This window comes from Homarus americanus, unplaced genomic scaffold, assembly GCF_018991925.1.
Source record: "Homarus americanus isolate GMGI-L3 unplaced genomic scaffold, GMGI_Hamer_2.0 scaffold11794, whole genome shotgun sequence".
NCBI classification, from domain to species: Eukaryota; Metazoa; Arthropoda; class Malacostraca; order Decapoda; family Nephropidae; genus Homarus; species Homarus americanus.
Genome location: NW_024739301.1, coordinates 297,363 through 322,526, shown reverse-complemented (window position 1 = coordinate 322,526; position 25,164 = coordinate 297,363). Strand labels below are relative to the sequence as shown.

Genomic DNA, 25,164 nt, shown 5'->3' with positions numbered 1-25,164 from the left:
GGGTATACCTGTACTGCAGGTGTACAGGTCAGGGTAATGCAGTACTCTAAGACACTATCTCTTAATACCCATAACCAGCCATTTTCTAAACTTTTTCTGTGACGGGAATATATTTACTCAACAAAAACGTGGAAAAATCGCAAAATGAAACTTATAGAAAGTTGGAATTTGCCCACCTGGTTTTGCATATTCTTGAGATAAGAAACACGTTTTCTTCTAAAGGATACCCATAAGACCCTTTGTACGGCATTCATACAATGTCACTTGACTATTCCTGCTTGCCATGGTATTTTGCCTAAACACAAAAGCTAAAATACAAGCTAAAGAATAATGTAAGAGATCACATTGGTCACAAACTCCTACAATCACTGGATGTGTTAAATGTGGAAGATACGGTGAAACCAGAGTATCGAACAACAAAGTTTGGAAGGATTATGGATATGAACCGGCAGGGCACTATAGTGCGTTTTTTCTCAGCTGAGAAGAGATGCCCCGCCCTCTTCTCAAGAGTTACAGCTGATTGGCTGTTGCAAATCTGTCCAATTCCATCCTGAAGTAATGATGTATTTCTAAATGAGTTTATTCAAAACCGTTGGGATGACCGTTTCTGACAAGAAAGATATTTCGCTAAATTATATTAAGATACTACATACATTCATTATTTCAAACATAAGTACGTAGGAAGTTTATCATAAGTATTATACATGAATTAACTGTTAAACTCTGGTAGCAAATTAACGCTTTTGGAGGACGCATTTAATATATACTTATTTTTACCCATAATAAGGCATACTAAGACAAATAAAAATTTTAAAAGATCATAATCACATTGAAATATTACACAGCCGTCAGCAGAGGCTGGTAATGTGACTGCGAACAACTTCATCTTTCCTGCCTCTGCTGACGGCAAGAGCGGCCAAGTCCCCCTCCGTCACACTCATCCACCAACTTCCGGGGGCCGTGTAATATTTCAATGTGATTCTGATCTTTTAAAATGTTAATTTGTCTTAGTGTGCTGCTTCCTCCATCTGGAGTACTGCCACCCCGTCTGGTCCCCGAGATATATTAGGGACTGTCAGTTGATTGAAAATGTTCAAAGGATGGCTACCAAACTGGTGCCTGCACTTCGGCATCTCAGCTACCCTGAGAGATTGGAGCGCCTGAACTTGCCAAGCTTATACTACAGACGGGCAAGGGGCGACCTAATTGAGGCATATAAGCATCTCAAGGGGCGACCTAATTGAGGCGTATAAGCATCTCAAGGAGCGACCTAATTGAGGTGTAATAAGCATCTCAAGGGGCACTACTCAGTCGAGTGTCGTTACCTGGAGCTGGTGGACGCTCGCCCCACAAGGGGTCAGAGCTCAATGTTGAAGAAGCCGCAGGTCCAGAAAACTGTTTAGGCAAACTTTTTCGGAGTGAGAGTTGTGAACTCTTGGAACAATCTGCCAGAAAGTGTTGTGACAGCACCGAGTGTGAGCTCTTTCAAGACCAGACTTGACCAACACTGGAGCAGGTTCAAGTACATTCAGGAGCCGGTGCATGCCCAGTACTTGCTAACAGTGCGTAACAGAGACGTGACCGATCGCCCAAGTGGCTAACGAGCCGATCAGTGGTGAAGAGGATAAAAGGAAAAGTAAAACAGTGCAGTATCTACCACAGAATTATACTGTAGGTGACTTCACCTCTGAGACACTTGCCATTTAAATCAACTTGACAACAGGACCAATCATAATAGCAACAACTTCCCTCCCACCATGCAGGGACTATCTACCATACACTGACTTCAACAGACTACATCATAGGGGACCTGAATGTCAAGACATCCTCTATTAGATGGTCAGAGTACAGCCAACAAATTTGGAAGATGCCTCGGTGGCCTCATAGCTGATAAAAAAGCTCAGCCACTTGTCCAAAATTTCCTTATGTTCTACAACAGGAAATCAGCCATTATCTAAGACATAGGTACTGTATAACAAACAGCAAGTGCTTTCACAACTACCTTTTTTAACAAGAACTAGTGACCTCCACCAACATCCTACCTATAATCATGACCATCTCCACAAAACCAATAATGATACCAACTCCACTGAGGAGGATTGCTAAACAGACAAACTGGGAACTATTCAATGAAAAAATTAGAGCAAAACATGTTATCAAAGTACATAAAAATCCTACAGATCACAGACAAGCAGCCGGTAATCACAATAGAAGAAGAAATTAACACCTAGTGTGATACCATAAGAACAGCCTAACAAGAGGCCACCCATTATAAGCAATACAGAACATTCCCACATCCATGACAAATGCCAAAACTCATCACCCCACAAACCAATTCTAACTGTTCAACAGAGAGCCAAAACCCATGGCTAAAACAATGAAAAATACAACACACACACACACACAGGAGAATATGAGAGGAAATACAAACGAGATCTCTGGAACAAAGTACCGTATCCTCAAATGGACCAAAACAACTCTTACAATCATATAGTGTCCCAGGGGAGTTATGGTGCCAGGTCAAGAGACTGAAAGGTGCCAGCCTCTCCAAGTCACCATAAACTGTACTGTATAACTGACCACGCAGGCAATAAAATACAAAGAACACATCTTCAGGAATATATGGAGTAACAATTTCCAAATCACAAATGAAGAGAATGGGATTTAACAGTACCCATGAGGAGCTCGCCCTTCATGGACTACGAGGCCAAACACACCACACTGAACCTCCCCCTGAAATTAGGTGGGAGAATCTGTGTGAGGACAATCCACTGAATATACCAATCACCTCAAAGGAAATCATTGCAACCATCTCAAACATAAAAAATTAAGCTCCTATCTACATGAGAATTACCAAGGAGGTATCCAGCCACATAAACAACCAAGCTATGACGAGACTGGGAACCACAATAAATGGTTTCCTGGCCTTGGGATATTTCCCAGTAAAATTTAATGAGGCCATTATTATCCTTCTGTATTCCCAAAACAGAGTTAAAATCCTGCTGTCCCACTAAATTAAGAGACTGTTCCCTCTCCTCAAAGTACCTTTAGCTCATCCATACATCTGCAGAACAGGGCTCTTGTGAACCTTTAGTTTTGACAATTTGTTTTTAATACAGTACACACTCTTGAGAACTCAATGTGCATTAGTGCTGTGTCAAACCACTTTTCCTCAAATGCTGGGTGGTTTGTTTGCATCCTCTTTTGTGAACAGTGAAGAAAACAATTTATTTAATACCTCTGCCTTCTCATGATCTGAGTCCGAATAGCTACCATCTTCGAGTCTTGGATCTGATATTCCCACACGTTAGTTATGATGATATCCAGCAATTTTTGTGTAGAATAAGGGGAATAATGTAAAAAGAAAAAAAGAAAAAAGGCTAATCAGAATGAAAAAAAATTATAAACAAATGTGTTCATGGCATGTGGTGAAGGTCATTCAAGTAGTGAGAAATTAACAACATGAAATGTAAATGACGAGGAGGTAACAAAAAATTAATTAAAAAACAGCTAAAAAATATATACCGGAAAGTAGATGAGTGAGAGTTGAATAGAACTTATTTTTTCTCTTACCAGATGTGTAAGAGGGAAGAGGATATCACATTTATGAGTCTGCTGGAAGGAGAAAAAGAGTCGATGCTCCAGATCGATGAATGTCCCATTTTGCTTCTATAAAAGTTTTCAGAGAAAGTACTTGTGCTTTGGAGGTTTAGTATTCACTACAATCACCTGTCTCCTCCTTTGATTGCTCAAGGGCAGCAGGAGGTTGTCTTAAGGAAGAAGAACTTGTTCCTACTATTACCTGTGGAATATCTAGAGAAGTTTTGTTCATGTCCACTGGTATGGGCGTTTCTGGAGACATTTTCACACTTGAACTGTTGTTGATTCCTGATGACCCCTTATGGCTAGGACTCTGTATTAGCTCTGGAGTGTAACTGACTTTGAGATTCAACTGCAAAACATTTGAGTTCTTGAAGTCTGAAGTAGCAGAGGCACTGCAGTCAACATACAGAGGATTACCCTGGAATGAAGGTGATGATGAAAAAGTTGTCAGTGTAGATGCTGCAGGACAATGGATGTTGCCATGTCTGGACACGTGTGCTTCCAGGCAAATATCTTGGAAGCCTTGGGCATCTGTGAAGGTCTGGTTGTCTCTTGGACCTTGGCTAAAAGACTCAAGGTGTAGATGAGTAGGACTTGAACCTATCTCTCCCTTAACTGGGGAGGAATGTGTATGATCACTGGAAGGCATCTGACCATCACCATGGGAATTTGTGTTTAATCTGACCTGAGTCACTTTGGCACTGAAGGTTACTCGACTCTGGGGACATACACTCTGGTTATATTTCTGGCTTCTACCTCCACTCTGTCGAGACCCTTCTGAGGCTACTTGCATCACTCCCTGAGGACCTGCAAAGCTACTGCTAGAGAATTTATGCAACTTATTTTCTCTCTCACCTTCAACAGATGAAAAGGAAAGTGCACCGGCTTTGTGAGATGCTTGGTATATGGTAGTTGGAACCTCAGCAGCTTGTTTAATATGAGTGGTTTTCCTATTAGTGTTGATAGGAGCCAATATTGGTGATAAAGGATGGGCAGAAAGTGGATGGTGATAATGGTGGAGGGTAGAGATTTGGGCGTTGTGGATGTTGCTTCCCCACACCCGAGTAGAGGAATGTCGAAATCCCTCTGTGTCTGTGTTAAATAAAAAATAGTGAAAAAATATCATCAAATATTTTAAAGTTGGACATAACAAGAGTATACACACATTCATAATGGCAACAATTGACTCCTTTACTCTATTCTTTGGTATATTCCTTTTATATTAAAATTTTCTCTATACTTTAGCTACTTCATCCTTTAAGTATCCTTTGAAAACAACTGAATCACTTTACAGTTAAGCCCTATTATGAAACATTTTATTAGCTGTTTCAAAAACCACTACAGTACTGGGTCTTGAGCAGCTGAGGGCCAGTGATCAGTAGACAATTTGTTTGATGAAGGTTATTTATGACAGTGAGTACAACAGACATCATGACAGACTGATGGATATAATCTATGTGGGGAAATATTGAAGTATGTATAGCACAAAGTGATACTTATAACAGCTGGAAAAAAAGGGGGAAAAATATTTAACAAATTCACGAAAATAACACTGGGTCAGTTAGCAAAGCACCAGAGAGGGGCATTGAGGCTTATGTTATCATAACAATACAGCTAAGGCACAAAATCATAGGATATAATTAATTGATATCAAATAATGTAGTGAGTTGTGATTAAGAGGAAGGTAAGCCCAGCAGCAAGAGACTTGTAACTAAATAAAAAACACTGAATTAAACTCCAATGACCTTGAAGTTGGCACTAACACCTCACAAGCAAGTCACTTGTGCCCTCAAGTGACAATCACCCAAACCATAAATATCATAAATTAAATAAACATAGCATGCATTCAGAGCCATAGTTAAAAATGGTAATCATGCTGTGGTTTTGGGTGTGACAAGCAACTAAGGAGTCTGCTAGCATACAATTACTGTACTGTGGTGAGGGGTTTAGCAAGGGTTGTGCTAACACTGAGGATAGTAAAAATAACAATACATAATAAAATCCTCTGTAAGCTGTTGATGCTGCCTTGATTGTATGACCAGACTGACAAAGATATTGCAGACCATAAGAACAGAAAAAAATCCAAAATAGCAGTTCTGTTGATACGGTATGAAGATTCTTATCACAGATGGGGAAACAAGTGCTATTAGAATACTCTAGAGGAAAAATTTTACCAAAGCAACACTTAGGTTGTGGCAGGAACTTATGATGCAGGTGTGAGGGATGTGGGATTAGAAGAGGTCAAGTAACAGTTAGGGGTCCTGCAGGAGAGTGGAGAAAATTAAGGTCAATATGAACATTGGGCTGCAGGAACTTCAAGATTGTTTAGAGTGTAAGAGCCATAGTGTTGTGTTCTGAGTCCCCAAGAATCAATCAGATAACACGGAAAATATAGAAACACATGACATGATGTATTTTCTGAACATTTGTAGAGATGAAGTGAATATAATTGATATCACAAATAATGTGGCTAAACTAAGGAACGTGCACCATCATCATTTTGTGGCCATTTTCCATGCTTGTGTGGGCATCAGGCAAGCTTTATGGCTAGATGCCTTACCTATCACAACTTATTTCTCAGAACCATCTGTGCTGGCTTCAAGTCTGGTTATAAGAATGAATACTGAGATTCAATAGTGAAAAATTCAAGATTTGCTTTAGCCACACTAATAGAGAGTACTGTATTGTAATAAGGAAGCATCCTATGAGTCTGAACCTGACAAATATATTTTTTCTAACTAAATGTGAGAAAGGTCTGGTTATTTGTGTTGACTGATGTTATTGGATCATTGTGAGAAGGTGAGTTTTGCTAATAAACTAAAATAATAGGATTAATAAATCCAGCTCCTTCAGTTGTTAATTATCACTTAGTGCAAAATGAAAATTTTTTCTTATGAAAATAACCCTTTCTTATGCAACACACTCTATGAACTATCATTATGAGCCTTAATATAATACAATAATACAGTACTGTACAGTACACATAAAATTTAAGACTTAAGTCCTTTTGACAGTTGCTGATTTGGCACCAACCTGTTACCATACCTAGGAAAGTTTCATCCATTTACTTTTAACGGAGAATATTGGTAATTTTCACCAATCTCATAAAAAAATCCACAAAGAAGGTTGTTGATTGTTAACACTAAATTTTATCTAAATTTTGGTGGTACTGTACTGTATTAGGTTTTAACACTGATACTGTAGAGTACAGTATTAGCTTTTAAAGGACGAAATCACATTGGTTTTTGAGTGACCTCAGGTTTGTTAGCGACATTAGTTTCAGACATTGACAATGTCAATAATAGCATTATTTTTTGACATTGCTATTAAGTTATTATTAATATCAAAAGCTAATTTCAATATTAAAAATTAATAACTGCTGAAGCCTATTTTTTTGTTAAACCCAACTGTCAATGTCAAAAGGTAAATTCAGTATTCAATGACAGTTAATTCCCACTATGTTAACCCCTTCACTACAGGGATGCTGCTTTTAGTATTTTATCTGAATAATGCAAGACGATTTTATTCAGCTCAGAGGCAACACCGTACACAAGGGTTAACAGTGATAGTAGCATTAATTTCTGACAATAACTTGACTGATGCTGACCTGAGTTCTGCCGTTGGTGAGCTCTACGGAAGACAGTGAAGGCACTGCTGACTTGTGACTGGAATTGTGAGGTTGAAAAAGTGTAGAGGCCAGGGTTGACAGCTGAGTTGATGGGGAGTACCAGTACCACCAGCCATGCATACACTCCCTCTGACAAAAAATGGTTTCTCAAAAGTTGATGGGTAGAACAAACGATGTATACACTCTTTCAGACAAAATATAGTACAGTATGTCGCAACTAGTTGATGTGTACAGTAAGTTGGTGGTATAATGGTAGCATGCTACTGTCAGCTATATCAGAACACACGCTCTTCATCACAGGCAGTTTAAAGAATTTTTAAGTGATCTTGGTACAGAAAAATATTAAGAAGACTTTATGACATTCTTTATGAAATAAAATGTTCAGTGATATGCAAGGGAAGCCAATACTGTACTGTACAGGTAATAATTATCCAGCAATAATAGGCTTTTAGACATGTCCTTTTTATTGGACTTGACTGCTCATCTCAGTGAAATGAATACCAAGCTTTCAGGAAAAGATCAGGTTGCTAGAAATTTCATTGTGATTGAAAAATAAGTAATGTTTATGGGAAAATCAATTTTAAAAAATGCAGTACATTTTACAGCGCTTGCTGCACATTATACCAGCATATATGATGTGCCAAAATCTAGAAGTAATTTGTGTGATCTAAAAGAAGAATTTGAATCGAGGTTTGCCAATCTATGTGCTCTCGATATGGAACTACAACACAGGTATTTATACCTCCATTCATTGTTAATATTGACACAGTTCCAGAAGAGATAAAAATGGAACTGATAGATATGCAATGCAACTTTTAACTTCAAAACAATTTAGATATGAGTTTACTCGAATTCTACTTTTACTTTTATCCTTTTTGCCACTGATCGGCTCGTCAGCCGCTTAGGCGGTCGGTCACGTCTCTGTTTCGCACTGTTGGCAAGTACTGGGCGTGCACTGGCCCCTAAATATATTGGAACCTGCTCCAGTGTTGGTCAAGTCTAGCCTTGAATAAGTTCACACTCGGTGCCATGACAATACTTTTTGGCAGATAGTACCAAGAGTTCACAATTCTCACTCTGAAAAAGTTTGCCCTTACAGTTTTCTGAACTTGTGGCTTCTTCAACCTTGAGATGTGCCCCTGGTGGGGCAAATGTCCGCCAGCTCCAGGTATGTACATTAAACCAAATAGTGCCCGATATGTTTATACACTTCGATTTGGTCGCCCCCTCGCCCATCTGTAGTATAAGCTAGGTAGTTGCAGGCGGTCTAATCTTTCTGGGTAACTGAGGTTCCGTAGAGCAGGCACCAGTCTGGTGGCCCTCCTTTGGACATTTTCAATCAATTACTGACAGTCTCTAGCATACCTCAGGGACCAGACGAGTTGACAGTATTCCAGACAGGGAAGTACCTCACTCTTGAAGACCGTGATGAGCGACGGACCATCCAGATATCTAAATGACCTTCTTATAAGACCTATACTAGTTTCATTACCTGATTCACCTTCTTCTCACAATGGCCCAAGAACTTAAGTTCCTTCGGTCTCAATTAATGCAGTCTCTTCGCCTCCTTACTGTTGTTGTGGCTCAGGTGCATCCTTTTGCACTTTGTGACATTGAAACTTAGCAGCCATTTCTTCGACCATTCTTGGAGCTCATAGAGACCTTTCTGTAGCTCTTCACAGCCTGTTAGGTTCTTTATTTCCCTAAATAACTTGGCATCGTCCACAAACATTTGTATGAAAGAGTGTATAGTTTCTGGCATATAATTTATGAAGCAAAAAGACAACAATGGGCCCAATACACTGCCCTGTGGTACCCCATGTGACAGGTACACATGATGATTTTGTGCCATGAATCGTCAGTTTGTGGTCATGCAGAATGCTCAGCCTTTAATGAGGTACACTGTCGAAAGCCTTGGCAAAATCTTGATATACTCGTATATTGTAGATATTTCCACCTTGTTTTAGAATTTGAGTCCAAACATCCAGTACCTTAAGTAATTGTGTTAAGCATGATTATCCCGGCATAAAACTGTGTTGACAGTCCTTTACAAGGTTGTTTCGTAGTATTTGTTCCATCATGGCATCTCTTACGATGCTCTCTGGTACTTTGCAGACTATGCTGGTCAGGTTCACTGGTCTATAATTATTCGTGGAGTGACAATCGCCCTTCTTGAATATAGGATTCACAAAAGCCATTTTCCAGTACAAGGTATTGGGGACCTTTAGCTCATCTAGGCATTTGCAGAACAGGATGTTAAGGGGATCTGCAAGCTCGTTACACAGTTCTCTTAACACTGGGGTGCACCATATCGGGGCTGGGACTCTTGTGAAGCGTCAGCTTTGACAGTTTATTTCTTATAACCTCATCCGAGAACACAATGTGGGTCAGCACTGTGTCAAACTGTCTTTCCTCAAATGCAGGAAGATTGTTCGCATTCACTCTTGTGAACACCGATGAAAAGAATTTGTTCAATGCCTCTGCCTTATCCTGGTCAGAATCTGCCTAACTACCTTCTTCAAGCCTCAGGTCCCATATGCCTACTCACGTTTTTAATTTCGAATTTTGCATTGCGGTAAAAAGCCTTTGGGTTTACCTTGACCTCACTTGCAATCTGCCTCTGGAACTCTTTTTCAGCCCTTCTACACTCTGACTTTGCTTCTTTTTCTGGGCTGGTTCCAGCATCTGGCATACATCCTCCTGTCCTGCTTATCATTTGTCCTAACCCAAATCTCGAAATCCTGAGTTTTCTTAACTTTGCCGACCGCTGCATGGTTCATGTGTAGCAGTCTCCTTGTATTCCTGGAGGCACTGGGTTTGGTCTTGGGTATATATTTATCAACTGAATGGTTAACTTTACTGGCTATGATATATATTCAGTGTCGTATCTGCATTCTTATTCATTAGTAAGTCAGGCCAATGTATACTCCTCATCCCATCGCAATTTCCTATGTAATATTTGTGTCACCATAAACATATCTTAAAATAGTTTCACACACATTGGGGATGATACCTATCTTCCTCAGTATTTACGTATGTAAAAAGTTATTTTAAAAAATTATTTGTTAAACAAAGGGGATGAAGTATTCTTACAGATTTTCACCTGGCAAACACTTTACATGTTGCTCGTTCTAAGATGAAAACAGATTTTTATAAAGTTCTCAAGGCATTAATTAACCTGAAGTCTTAGACCTAGAGTTTCTGTTTGCAGTTAGTACAGTAATATGTTTTTGAATCCGTTCATAGTTATTTAGTATGCAGTATTACAAAATGAAGATTTTTTGTAAATATAATTTCATTACCTTCAAAATTCTGTTTACAATTAAAATATAGTTCATGCAGCAGTCATACACTCACACACACACACACACCTCACGGTCCGCTTGTATAAAAGTTTGGCGACCACTGTAATACAGTAAAGGGGTCAGCAAAAGCCCAGTGGATAACAGTAACCACTGCCACTTAAAAAATATCACAGCTTTACAAAAAAAAAAAAAAAATATATATATATATATATACTGTATATATGTACAGTACTGTACATACATGTAAGGCAAGTCCAGAAAACTTTGAGGGCAAACTTTTTCAGAGTGAGAGTTGTGAACTCTTGGAACAATGTACCAGAAAGTGTTGTGACGTCACCGAGTGTGAGCTCTTTCAAGACAAGACTTGACTAACACTGGAGCAGGTTCAGTTACTGTACATTCAGGAGCCGGTGCATGCCCAGTACTTGCCAACAAAGCGTAACAGAGACGTGACCAATCGCCCAAGCGGCTAACGAGCCTATCAGTGGTGAAGAGGATAAAAGTAAAAGTAAAAGTTAAGCAGGAGGTGGCACAAATGCTTAGGTAACAAACATATGTGGTACAATAGTTGCACTGCATGATTAGAATACAAACATAACTTTGTGTCCCAACATCAAAATAAATTGTATAAAATAGCAGGTCAAACAAATTTTCACATGTAATGTTACTAATATGGACAATATAGCATAGTACTTTCCCCTTAAATATCTGGCAACAATGTAAGCAGGTTTATAGAGGAACATACGTGGTGACAAAAATAAAAAGGCGGTGTACATAGGACATGACTAAGAGACTACTCACGATGGATATCAATTTGTGCAAGTGCGGCCACCTTGACGCACATGATAGGCAACCAACACAGGCAATTGGTGACAACGATGAAGAAGAAGCGCAGAGCAAAGTTCATCTCGTCATTTGACAAGGGCGTTGATAACCTTGTCACCCGGATGTTGAAGAAGAGGCCAGTGTACGACCCGAAGATCACAACCATGCTGTTGGGGCCATTGTAGTTAGTGGCATGAAGTGATTAATTCGACATGGTATTCATAGGTAGAGAGTGGGTGTTTGTGGCAGTGGTTTGTACACTATTACAGCATTTTTTGGCCTGAATGGAGTTTTTCAGTTGTTGGTGATGTACAGTGATCTACAAGGCAAATAAGAAGACATGGATAACCGGCGCCATATTTAGCCAGTGGTTAAACATGTACACCATCCCTGCAATGAAGGGGTCACAGCTCAAGATTGATGAAGCCGCAAGTCCAGAAAACCGTGAGGGCAAACTTTTTCGGAGTGAGGGTTATAAACTCTTGGAACAATCTACCAGAGAGTGTTGTGACGGCACCGAGTGTGAGCTCTTTCAAGACAAGATTTGACCAACACTGGAGCAGGTTCAGGTACATTCAGGAGCCGGTACATGCCCAGTATTTGCCAACAGTGCGTGACGGAGACGTGACCGATTGCCCGGGCGGCTAGCGAGCCGATCTTTTGGTGAAGAAGATAAATGAAAAGGAAAAGTAATCAGAGACGTGACCGATCGCCCAAGCGGCTAACAAGCCGATCAGTGGCGAAGAGGATAAAAGAAAAGAAAAAGATCGTTGACAATGGTCCAGCTCATCCTCCCAATCTCGACGACTTGCATGACAGTGTAAAGTTGTATTCCTGCCTCCCAACACGACAGCACTGATGCAGTCTATGGACCAAGGTGTCATCACAACATTCAAGGCGTATTATTTACAACATACCATGGCTGCTCAAGGCTACAGACTGAGAAAATAAACCTACGATCCGAGAATATTGGCGCGGCTTCAACATTCTTCATGCAATTGACAACATTGGCAAGTCATGGTAAGAGGTTTCAGAAAGTTGCCTGAATGGTGTGTGGCGTAAATTGTGGCACAAGTGCATCAACAGTTTTACGGGATTCACAGACTTAGTCCCAGCAGTGAATAGGGATATCCTCAGCTTGGCTAGACAGGCAGGCTTTGATGAGCTGGAATCAGAGGATATTGAGGACATCCTGGCATCCCATACAGAAGAACTCGCCAACGAAGATCTGCAACTGTTAACAAAACACAGTCCCATTGAAGACGACAACAATAAAGAAGAACCTCAACGAACGCTAACTTCCAAGAGGATGGCAACAGCGTTCAACATGATCAAGCAAGGAATGCAAATCCTATAAATGATGACCCAAAACGTAGCTCAAAGATTCAACGCAGCATTGATGACAGTCTTGGTTGTTACACTGAGATGTATAAGGAGAAGAAGAGTAGCACCAAGCAGTCAACACTGGATTAATTTTTTCGTCTCGGGACGGCAGAAGCAGCTTCTTCACAACAGCCGGCAGCCGAGGAGGAGCACACAGCAGCTGAGGAGGAGCAAACGGCAACGGAGGAGGAGCAAACATCAACAGAGGAGGAGCCAGCAGCTGTGAAGGAACCCCAGTCAGCGCAGGAGGAGGAGGCAACCGTAGAGTCTCGGTGACTCACCACCCTCCCCCTCTTCTGCTCTTTTCTGTTATATCACTTTCTTTATAAATGTTTTCTCAGATAATATATTTTTCTATATCCTTATTACCTTACCTTCTATATTTTATTTTTCTTAGTGTTTATTTCTTTAAATGTCATTAATTTATTTATATATTTGAATAATCTTTATCTTTCTTTTCTTCATATTAAATATTTGTTTTGTCATTACTTTTTCTTATATCTTCCTCTTATTTCTTTCACTATTTATCAGTGCTTGGTTATATTCTATACAATGGATTAACCTGGGAAAACCATATTATTCTTTAACAACACCTATTGTATTAGTATAATTATATACATTCAGAAGGGTAGACTGCCATCACCCAGGCTTTTATTAGAATATAACTTGTACAATTAAGGTGTTAGGTAGCGTGGTAGATACAAGCTTAGGCACGTGTGAGATACTTTATTTTCTAAGAAGCAATTGTTAGAAGGGAAAGAGTGGTGATACTCACAATTTACAAAGTCAATATTTATTAAAATCAAAAGTGAATAAGATGACAATTCAAACAAACTCAGACAAGAATGAACCACTAGGTCTTACTTTATAAGTAACAAAATAGATCTTCAATTATTTGTTACAACATTAAACAACTGTTACATTATTTCTTTGACAATAAAGATGGTAATTTTACACACTTGCTAATAGCACAGATATTAATATGTTCCTTCTAACATCAAGTTAATACAGGTACTGTTGTGGATTCCTCCCCTACAAACGCTGTTTGTCGCTGAGTAGCCGACCCCGCGAATTCCCCAGTGTATGCCTCGTGGTCTAGGTCAACCAGCGCCGCCTTACATGACGGAGGTCAACTATTAAGCCACGCCTACCTCCGCTATATAAGACCTGACCTCGTGGTGACCTAGCTCTCTTTCTACCTACAGCCAGTCTTCAAGTAACACCACCTCCTCCGCTCCTGCCTGGCGGCCCTCGCTCCCGCCGGCGAGCATGGCGACCCACAAGCTGGTCCTCCTCTGAGCATCCTCACAACCAGCTCTCTCTACATCATGCTTGTAACCACGCTGCCACTTCCCAGCACCAAGCTGCACTGTACATCCAATACAATATGTATACAGAGAGCACATTGTGAGTTTCCTTTCTCCAACCCATCCCGAGTGTGAACCAAATAACCCGTACCCCACAGTACCAGCATTTCAATTTGGAAGTGCTCATTGAGGATTTATTCAACTCATATAACAAACTTTAATACTGGTACTATCAATATTTATGGTTTCAATCAATTTGGGCCAATAAGTTTCTGCTAATTATCCACAATCATGTACAAGAACATTATTTTGCACATATAATTGAGATTATCAGACCAGGCTCACATCGCTGGTGTTTACTACAACAGAAGAAGCTCGGTATTAGCGTCGGTTGGACTCCGACGCACGGCTAGGGAGCTCATCTCCTGGGCTTGGTTCCCAGGGCGCGTTACTCCCTGGTTTTAATCTGACTGAATTAAAGACATCCTGCCTTAGACAACTGGCTGGCAGGCAGCTAACGATCCAGGGTAGCTGGGGTATTCAGCTACAACACACTGTGCCTGAGAGCCGATGAGGGAGTGTCACAAGAGTGTCTTAAAAAGTCTAAACTCAATTACACACAATCATTCGTTTGACAACGACACAGACGATACTTACATTACGTTAATTATTACTTGGCACATGATAATTTCACTATGTTACAACATAACATTGATATTCACAAAATTCGACTGAGTTAAAATAACTTAATATGGCAAGCCTGGGGCACAGGCTACATTACCTGAGAGACAATGAGGGAGCATCGCAAGTGTCATGCTTCCTCGTGCACGCATTTATATATAGGCTAACTGGCAACTCAAGCATGCCAAAAAGGGCAATTCATGTATTAACATAAATTTCATTTAAATCAGTTGCTGTATATTTGAAAATGTTCAAAGGAGGGCCACCAGACTGGTGCCTGCACTTCGGCACCTCAGCTACCCTGAGAGATTGGAGTGCCTGAACTTACCTAGCTTATACTACAGACGGGCAACGGGTGACCTAATTGAGGTGTATAAGCATCTCAAGGGGCACTACTCAGTCGAGTGTCCTTACTTGGAGCTGGCGTACGCTCGCCCCACAAGGGGTCACAGATCAAGATTGAAGAAGCTGCAAGTCCAGAAAACTGTGAGGGCAAACTTTTTCAGAGTGAGAGTTGTGAACTCTTGGAACAATCTACCAGAAAGTGTTGTGACGGCACCGAGTGTGAGCGCTTTCAAGACAAGACTTGACCAACACTGGAGCAGGTTCAGGTACATTCAGGAGTCGGTGCATGCCCAGTACTTGCCAACAGTGTGTAACAGAGACGTGACCGATCGCCCAAGCAGCTAACGAGCCGATCAGTGGTGAAGAGGATAAAAAAAATGAAAATCAGGGTCATGGTCAGATGAATTTTTTACATCTATTGTTACAATCTAGTCAGAGGTTGAGCTTGCCAGGCAATATTAGAATGGACGTTAAACGCACAAACTGGTAACAAGGGCCTACAGAGAGTGTGCCGTTAGATCTTGGAGGTAAGAAGACTGGCATATTCTTTACAAGAGATTAATTACTTTCTAAAATATATAATTGACAATAATTTCAATACAAACATCAGACTCTCTGATGATTGGGAATCAAAATGATCTAACTTCAGTATCAGTTGGAAACTCAGGCATCCCCCCCGAGGGCGATATTAGGGACTCGTCACTTTTACTGGCAGACTCGACACTACTTATTTAATTTTTTTACAGACAGTAAATACAGTTGAAGCTTTCAACATCACTCATAAGGGACCTTTTGAATGTTTCATCTGTAATCAGACATATCTAATTTGAGGCAAAACAACTTGAGTTCTCTCTCAATTACAAATCTCTGAACACGATATGAGGTATTAAGAAATATCAGAGTCTTGGAGGTACTACTTGACAGAAAACAGAGGATTCAGGCATCCTGAAGCGGTGAGAGAATGTACGTCTCAACTGGGGGACTTGATAAAGAAATTATAGCTACATGTTTTATGGGCTATTGAGCGTAATATGAATCGTCTGATTTTACGTTAACTAACACGTACGACCGTGGTTAGTACAATGTTTCACACAGGTCCTGCCCCCCAGGACATCATAGTCAGTTAAGTGAACTATTTGACTGACAAATATATACCCAAGCCTAAACCCACTGGCTCCAGGGATATTGTAGTGGATTCCTCCCCTACAAACGCTGTTTGTCGCTGAGTAGCTGACTCCGCGAATTCCCCAGTGTATGCCTCGTGGTCTAGGTCAACCAGCGCCGCCTTACATGACGGAGGTCAACTATTAAGCCACACTTACCTCCGCTATATAAGACCTGACCTCGTGGTGACCTAGCTCTCTTTCTACCTACAGCCAGTCTTCAAGTAACACCACATCCTCTGCTCCTGCCTGGCGGCCACCGCTCCCGCCGGCGAGCATGGCGACCCACAAGCTGGTCCTCCTCTGAGCATCCTCACAACCAGCTCTCTCTACATCACGCTTGTAACCACGCTGCCACTTCCCAGCACCAAGCTGCACTGTACATCCAATACAATATGTATACAGAGAGCACATTGTGAATTTCCTTTCTCCATCCCATCCCGAGTGTGAACCAATATCTCGTACCCCACATATGGTGAACCCCGGAGATTCGCACTCACACAGGATGGAGGAGAAACTGATCACTCTCCCAGTCTTCAAGCAACATGGAAGACTGGCTTATCCACACAGAGGCAGCTCTCATCGGCTCTACAGCTACTGTCTCTACACCACAGGTTAGACACCCTAGAGCAGCACTGCTTCTCTAAGCTGACACCAGCTCCTCTTCCTGCCCCAAGCACCACATCCTACCGACCCCAGCACACCCGTCCTGCCTCAGACGCCGCCCCCGGCCCAGCAGTACCCCCTGCCACTGTCCTGGACCCTCCTCCGCTCCTGCCTGGCAGCCCCTGCTCCCGACGCGGCCCATGCGCCTGAGTGCGGCCCCACACCCTTTTTTTTTTCCCCTCAGGTACTCCCTGCTACTGTCGTGGACCCTGCTACTGTCGTGGACCCTGCTGCTGTCATGCACCCTCCTGCTGTCATAGACCCTCTTCCTAAAACAGCCCCTGCTCCTGACCCACACACCTCAGCAGGCGCATCTGAGGACTCTGTACCTGCCGTGAGGGAAGCACAACTTTCATCGCCCCCACACACCCTTTTTCTCCCTCTCTTCTCCCACAGATCTCGTGTGTCTGGACAGTTATCTCCCCTAGCGGCCGGCTCATCCACGCCCTCGCCGTTATGACTCACATGCCCGTTCTGCCTCACATGTGCCATGCAACCCTGCAGACAACAAGTCTCCTACACCGCCTGGAGGGAAGGGGGAGTATTGTAGTGGATTCCTCCCCTACAAACGTCATTTGTCGCTGAGTAGCCGACCCCGCGAATTCCCCAGTGTATGCCTCGTGGTCTAGGTCAACCAGCGCCGCCTTACATGACGGAGGTCAACTATTAAGCCACGCCTACCTCCACTATATAAGACCTGTCCTCATGGTGACCTAGCTCTCTTTCTACCTACAGCCAGTCTTCAAGTAACACCACCTCCTCCGCTCCTGACTGGCGGCCCTCACTCCCGCCGGCGAGCATGGCGACCCACAAGCTGGTCCTCCTCTGAGCATCCTCACAACCAGCTCTCTCTACATCACGCTTGTAACCACACTGCCACTTCCCAGCACCAAGCTGCACTGTACATCTAATACAATATGTATACAGAGAGCACATTGTGAGTTTCCTTTCTCCATCCCATCCCGAGTGTGAACCAAACAACCCGTACCCCACAATATAAGGAGGCTGTTACACATGAATACACGGTGGTTGACAAAGTTAAAAAGAAATTTCAGAAATTTAAGAGATAGGTCGCGACAAATGATGAGCAGGATAGAAGGATGTATGTCAGGTCCAGGAACCAAGCAAAGTCAGAGTGTAGAATGGCTGAAAAAGAGTTTCAGAGGCAGATTGAAAGCAAGGTCAAATCACATCCAAAGGCTTTCTATCGTTATGCAAAGTCAAAATCAAAGACACGTGAGGGCATATCAGATCTGAGACTTGAAATGGTAGTTATGCAGACTCGGATCAGGACAAAGCAGAGGTGTTAAAAAATTGTTTTCTCAGTGTTCACAAGAAAGGATGTGAATAATGTCCCTGCATTTGAGGAAAGATAGTTCGACATTGCACTGACGCACATTATGTTCTCAGAAGAGTGTACAGTATTAGGAACAAATTGTAAAAGCCAAAGGCTCATAAGAGCTGGTCCTGATAGCGTGCATCCCGAAATGCTAAAGGAGTTGTGCAATGAACTTGCCGAGTCTCTTAAAATCTTGTTCTGTAGATGCATGGATGAGCAAAAGATACCCAGTGACTGGAAAATGGATATGGGAGTCCTATATTCAAACAAGGAGAATGCATCTCTACAAATAGTTATAGGCCAGTGAGCCTGACCAGCATAGCATTATAAGGGATGCTATGATGGAACATCTACTACTATACAACCTTGTAAAGGACTGCCAACATGGTTTAATGCTGGGATGCTTCTGCTTGATGCAATTATGTAAGGAACTGGATGTTTGGACCCAGATCCTGGAGGGCAGCAGGAATATTGACAATACACTATATATCTGGACTTTGCCAAGGTCTTCGACAGCATACCCCATGAAAGGCTGAGAATTAAACTGGAAGGGTATGGGATTTTTAGAAGAGTCCTAGTGAGGATCAGAATGTGGTGATTAATGGTACAAAATTGTAATTGTCATGTGTACCCACAAAAAACAGGGAACCACAGGGCAGCGTACTGGGCCAATTGTTATTTGTTCGTTTCATAAATAACATACCAGAAGCTATACACTTCTCCACACAAATGTTCATGGACGATGCCAAATTATTCAGGGAAATTAAGAGCCAAACGGACTGTGAAGAGCTACAGAAAGATCTCTGTCAGCTTAAGGAGTGGTACAAGGAATGGTTGTTAAGATTCAATGTCACGAAAAGCAAGAGGATGCACCTAGGTTATACCAACAGTAATGAGGCATTTCACAAAGAAACTGCATTAACGGAGACCAAATGAGAAAAGGACCTGGGTGTTATATGAAGGGCATTCATATACCTAGATGGTGTGTTCCTCATAACACTCTTCATATAACCTAGACTGTACACAAGTGCTATGAACTGTGTGGTTGTGAGACAATTCATTAATATTTTTTGAAAAGAGGATAATGCACTATTTAACTATTGCAGACTTAAGGCGGCAGCACACTGGGCACTTTTCCTCCCAACATGTTTGCCAAACACAGTCAGGCCAGCAAAACAAAGAGATGTTTGCGTCTGCTCAACGCCATGAAAACAACAACTAAGCATCTAGATGAGGTTCACCAAGGATCCCATTACTACAGTTAAGGCCCTGCAGGATTGTGCTATAGTTCTTCCATTGTTGAAGCAAGTGAGGCATCTGTAAAAGCTAAAGAAAAGAGAATAGGTGCATCATGAAGTTTCTTTAAAAGTGCCAGCAACTGGCTGGTCAAAGAAGACCCTGAATAATGATTGAATACAACTAAAGAAGTTTTAAAGTGACGAATAAATAGAAACATGTCACCATTTTATGTGTTATATTTTACATTATTATTTCATGATTTATTTCAAATTTTACTTGGATATTCAACACCTAATATGAAGCTTATTTGAGCACTAACCCGGCCAGCAAAGCTCACCAAATAAACCGTTGTCCATTTTTCGCTACAACCATAATCCTGCAGCTTGCTGAGCTGTCAGGCCAGCGGCCAGCAAAACGGGCAACATGTTTGGAGAAAAGTGCCCAGTGTGCCGACACCTTTAGGGAGTTACTGATACCACAGGTGTACTTAAAACTGCAAACTTAACCATAAAGTGAATTCTTTGTGTATGACTTGTTTCATTTGGTCAATATGAAAAGACAATAAAACATACAATCAACTTTTCTTCACATTGGCAAATATGTGGATGGGTAATATTCTCCAGCTGACGCACTCCTGAGAATATGGGTTACCCCTAACACGACTCGGGGAGGTCACCCCTAACATGACTCAGGGAGGTCACCCCTAACATGACTCAAGGTGGTCACCCCCAAGATGAATCAGGGAGGTCACCACTAACATGACTCAGGGAAGTCATCCCTAACATGATGCAGGAAGGTCATTACTCACCTTACAATATTAAGGCCGAGAAAGATGAAGGCCGAGTACTGCCAGCCCACAAGGTAGGGCTCGTTGATGTGAAGTGGGAAGCACATAGCATTGCTGCCATAGAAGCTGCTCACCCACAGTGCTGCCAACGATACTGTCTGGTTAAGATCTTACAGGGATAACATTTTTATATAGTAACTTAAAGAAATTCAATTCAATAAAAGAGAAACATTTCACCATACATACAAACCATATTTTGCAAAAAAAAAAAAACATTCCCAGTCAGAATCAATTACTTGCTAAGACTGTTGTAGTGAAATTTATAATAATAATGGTTGCCCCTCGAGGATGGCCGGCCCAAGGGCCACCCATGCGTAAATTTGTTTAAAGTGTAGAAGCTGTCGCCAACACAACAATCACACCCTAAGTTAATGAATTGCATGACCCAATGTCAAGGAATAGTCCAAGAAGACCAGACAACGCACTGGCTAACCATTATCCAGGAACATGATTTGCAAATTCATTAACATCCAGGTTCTCAATTACTGCTGGGTAGACAGAGGCATATGGCATAAAGAAACTTGCCCATAGTTTCACCCTACCCAGGAATCAAACTCAAGACCACTTGTTTGCAAGGCAAGCATGCTGACTGTTACACCACAGGTGATATAAAACTTTTATACTTTTATCCTGTTCGCCACTGATTGGCTCGCTGGCGGCTTGGGCGGTCGGCCATGTCTTTGTTACGCACTGTTGGCAAGTACTGGCTCTTGAATGTACCTGTACCTGCTCCAGTGTTGGTCAAGTCTGGTTTTGAAAGAGCTCACACTCAGTGCTATCATAACACTCTCTGGTGAATTGTTCCAAGAGTTTATAATTCTCACTCCGAAAAAATTTTCTCACAATTTTCTGGACTTGTGGCTTCTTCAACTGCCTCAAGTCTTCAGTGTACAGGGTGGCAATGATTGTGTGGAGCACAGTGTGTGTGTGTGTGTGTGTCAATTAGATTGTTCTGCTAAGAATGAGTTCTTCAATATGAAATTGGATTATTTTCTCTCATATTTGGAGCTAATTTATAAATCTTAACACTTTTGAAAAGTGATTACAGTATCTATTTTAGCTTGTATTTCCTTTAATTACCTGTTTTTCATATATTATGCATCATCTCTAGAGCAGTGTGAAAGCTCTGTTACGCGAGTTTTTTTAGGCAGTCCTAATTTAACTCTTGAAACTTGAGGTTCTGTACATTGATTGTATAGAGGATGTTAGTGAACGAAGTGTCAGACGGATGGACACAAGCCAAATAATGAATACCAAGTCACATATGCATACAGTACTACAAGATACAAAAGGCATAGTGTACTCACTAGGAAACAGAGCCAGACTGATGGAAGTGAGCCAGATGACAATCAAACACATCTTGGCGCTTCTCTCTGACAGTGCTCGGTCGTCCAGCGCCTCACTGATGTAAAGGTAACGCTCCAGGGACATGAACGTCAAGATGAACACTGATGTCTGGAGGAGACACAAGTATGACAGAACATGGAGGGGGCAGGGAAGGGGAGAGGGCAGGGAAGGGAAGAGGGCAGGGAAGGGAAGAGGGCAGGGAAGGAAGAGGGCAGGGAAGGGAAGAGGGGCAGGGGAAGGGAAGAGGGCAGGGAAGAGGGGGAAGGGGGGGAGGGCAGGGAAGGGGGAAGGGGAGGGGGGGAGAGGGCAGGGAGGGGGGAGGGGCAGGGGAGGGGGAGGGGACATGGAAGGGAGGGCGAGAGGACAGGAAGGGAGGGCGAGAGGACAGGGAAGGAGGGAGGAGAGGACAGGGAAGGGAGGGCGAGAGGACAGGGAAGGGAGGGCGAGAGGACAGGGAAGGGAGGAGAGGACAGGGAAGGGAGGGCGAGAGGACAGGGAAGGGAGGGAGAGAGGACAGGGAAGGGGGAAGATGGAAGGGCAGGGAAGATGGTAGGGCAGGGAAGATGGAAGGGAGGGCGAGGGACAGGGAAGGGAGGGCGAGAGGACAGGGAAGGGAAGAGGACAGGGAAGGAGGGAAAGAGGGCAGGGAGGGGGAGAGAGGAGGGGGAGGGCAGGGAGGGAGAGGGGCAGGAAGAGGGAGGCAGGTAGGGGAGTTACATTGTGAGAGCAGGCATTGGAGAGGGGGAGTTACTTGTGAGAGGGCAGGAGTTAAGAGTTACTTGTGAGAGGGCAGGCAGAGGGCAGGGAGTTACATTGCAAGGGAGGGAGTTACATTGTGAGAGGGCAGGAGGGGAGGGAGTTACATTGTGAGAGGGCAGGGCAGGAGAGGGGCAGGAGTTAGTGAGAGGGCAGGAGTTACATTGTGAGAGGGCAGGGGAGTTACTTGTGAGAGGGCAGGGGGAGTTACATTGTGAGAGGGGCAGGGAGGAGTTACATTGTGAGAGGGCAGGAGGGAGTTACATTACATTGTGAGAGGCAGGAGGGAGTTACATTGTGAGGGCAGGGAAGGAGGGGAGTTACATTGTGAGAGGGCAGGGAAGGAGGAGTTACATTGAGAGGGCAGGGAATGGAGGGACATTGTGAGAGGGCAGGAGGAGAGTTACATTGTGAGAGGGCAGGAGGAGAGTTACATTGTGAGAGGGGAGGGGGTTACATTGTGAGGAGGGCATTGTGAGAGGAGGAAGGAGTTACATTGTGAGAGAGGGCAGGAGAGTTACATTGGAGAGGGGAAGGGAGGGGAGTTACATTGTGAGAGGGCAGGGAGGGGAGGGGAGTTACATTGTGAGAGGGCAGGGAAGGGAGGGGAGTTACATTGTGAGAGGGCAGGGAAGGGAGGGGAGTTACATTGTGAGAGGGGAGGGAGGATAGGAGGGTTACATTGTGAGAGGGCAGGGAGGAGAGGGGGAGCTACCAGATGCTTGTGCCCATTATGGATAGTAACTTCTCAACTAAGGATAAGGTCAAGGAGAAGAGAAATTAAAGATTCAGATCACCTGAAAATTAACCACCCTAAAGTGAACCTAACCGACCTTAACCTAACCTAACCATCCCTAACTCACCCTAATCTAACCAACCATAATCTAACCTACCCTACCCTAAACTAACCTAATTAACCTTCGAGTAGACAGGTATGTGCAAGGTGATGAAGACGGGTGCGGGCAATACTAAATGATACTGGATTGATAAAAAAAATAAGATTTTGGTAATAGAATAAAAGTAGAATAATAAAAAATGACTAATAAGAATGACAAGACAGTTACAAGGTCGATAGGTAAATAGAGAAGACTGTTAAACATGAGTGCATAGAGAAATAAATACAGATGATAAAGATAGATAAAAAGAAATAAACATAACAGATAGATAAAAAGATGACCCCAAAACAATTATGACATATATAAAGTGATAGAGATAGAGTATTGATATAGGGACAAATATATATATAGTAAATTATATAAAAACATGAATCTAGGTAAACAAACCAATTAGACAATAAGACAGGGGACCCACCTCTGAGGAAACGAGTGCTAGGATCCCAGCAAAGGTACACAGATAGGATGAGGCCCAGTGGAGGGCGTAGGAATGAAACTTGCCTCTTGTTCTGACATCCTCCACGCCTACCACCACCAGATACACACCCATCAGCAGGTCTGCAGCTAGGGAAGGCGAAGGACACCAGGTAAACTGTTTATTGGTATGTTACAGTCTCATGAGGATGGTAAAGTGATATATATCCCCACCCTTACCTGCCAGGTTCTTGATGAAAAGCTTTAGTATCTTGTTGTCATTCCTGGAGATGGCTCGACAGCAGATAACCAAGATGTTGCCACAGACCGTGAAAGCTGCCACCACCCACACGCCCACCCGCAACACCCACCATCCCATCAGATTACGTGAATTTGACACCCCTGCCAAAGCAAAGCAAAAAGCAGTGTTGATGTTTTGATGACAATGATGATCTGCTGCTATGATGATGATCATGTTCTCATCATAATGGTGATATTTTGTACCAATTATGGTCGATGTTCTGATGGCCATGGATGATGAGATGGGTGCAATGGTGGTGATGTAATGGTAATGGTGGTTTTCTGAGAGCAATGATGATGTTTTGAACACTTACATAATGTTAAGGGGACAAGGTAATGATGTAAAGTAGAAAATTATGTTCTGGGGGCAAGGATGATGTTCCAGAGGTAAGGATGATGTTCTGGGGCCAAGGATGATGTTCTGGGGAAAAGATGATGTTCCAAGGGTAAGGAAGATGTTCTGAAAGCAATGGTGATGTTCTGGGAGCAATGGTGATGTTCTGGTGGTTAAAATTATTTTTTGGGGTAATGATCTTATCCCTGGGACAAAAATAATATATTGGTGGCAAGGACGACTCTATGTTGGCAAGAGTGACATTCTGAGGACAATGGTGATCCTCTGAGGACAATGGTGATCCTCTGGGGACAATGGGGACCCTCTGAGGACAATGGTGATCCTCTGAGGACAATGGTGATCCTCTGAAGACAATGGTGATCCTCTGAAGACAATGGTGATCCTCTGAAGACAATGGTGATCCTCTGAAGACAATGGGGACCCTCTGAGGACAATGGTGATCCTCTGAGGACAATGGTGATCCTCTGAAGACAATGGTGATCCTCTGAAGACAATGGTGATCCTCTGAGGATAATGGTGATCCTCTGAAGACAATGGTGATCCTCTGAGGACAATGGTATCCCTCTGAGGACAATGGTATCCCTCTGAGGACAATGGTGATCCTCTGAGGACAATGGTGATCCTCTGAAGACAATGGTGATCCTCTGAAGACAATGGTGATCCTCTGAGGATAATGGTGATCCTCTGAAGACAATGGTGATCCTCTGAGGACAATGGTATCCCTCTGAGGATAATGGTGATCCTCTGAAGACAATGGGGACCCTCTGA

At 42.6% G+C, this 25,164-nt stretch overlaps 2 protein-coding genes across 3 annotated transcripts in view; one reads left to right on the top strand and one right to left on the bottom strand.

Moving 5' to 3' along the window:
• LOC121874469 (small nuclear ribonucleoprotein-associated protein B-like) overlaps positions 1–13,998 on the top strand; it is a 33,123-nt gene extending 19,125 nt beyond the window's left edge. The window contains exon 6 of one of the 2 annotated variants that reach the window (XR_006090432.1): positions 13,950–13,998. The gene's annotated coding sequence lies outside the window, so the exon portion shown is untranslated. Of the gene's footprint in view, positions 1–13,746; positions 13,799–13,949 lie in introns of those variants that run through there. The other variant, XR_006090433.1, reaches the window with a different exon arrangement.
• LOC121874471 lies at positions 1,562–24,135 on the bottom strand. Its single transcript, XM_042378589.1, has 6 exons — positions 23,746–24,135; positions 21,639–21,786; positions 20,293–20,413; positions 11,338–11,528; positions 7,211–7,360; positions 1,562–4,695 (listed from the first exon to the last, which is right to left on the bottom strand). The coding sequence occupies exons 1-6, from the start codon at positions 23,875–23,877 to the stop codon at positions 3,710–3,712; spliced, it is 1,728 nt and encodes a 575-aa protein (XP_042234523.1). The 5' UTR covers positions 23,878–24,135; the 3' UTR covers positions 1,562–3,709.
• Between the last annotated feature and the right edge of the window lie 1,029 nt (positions 24,136–25,164).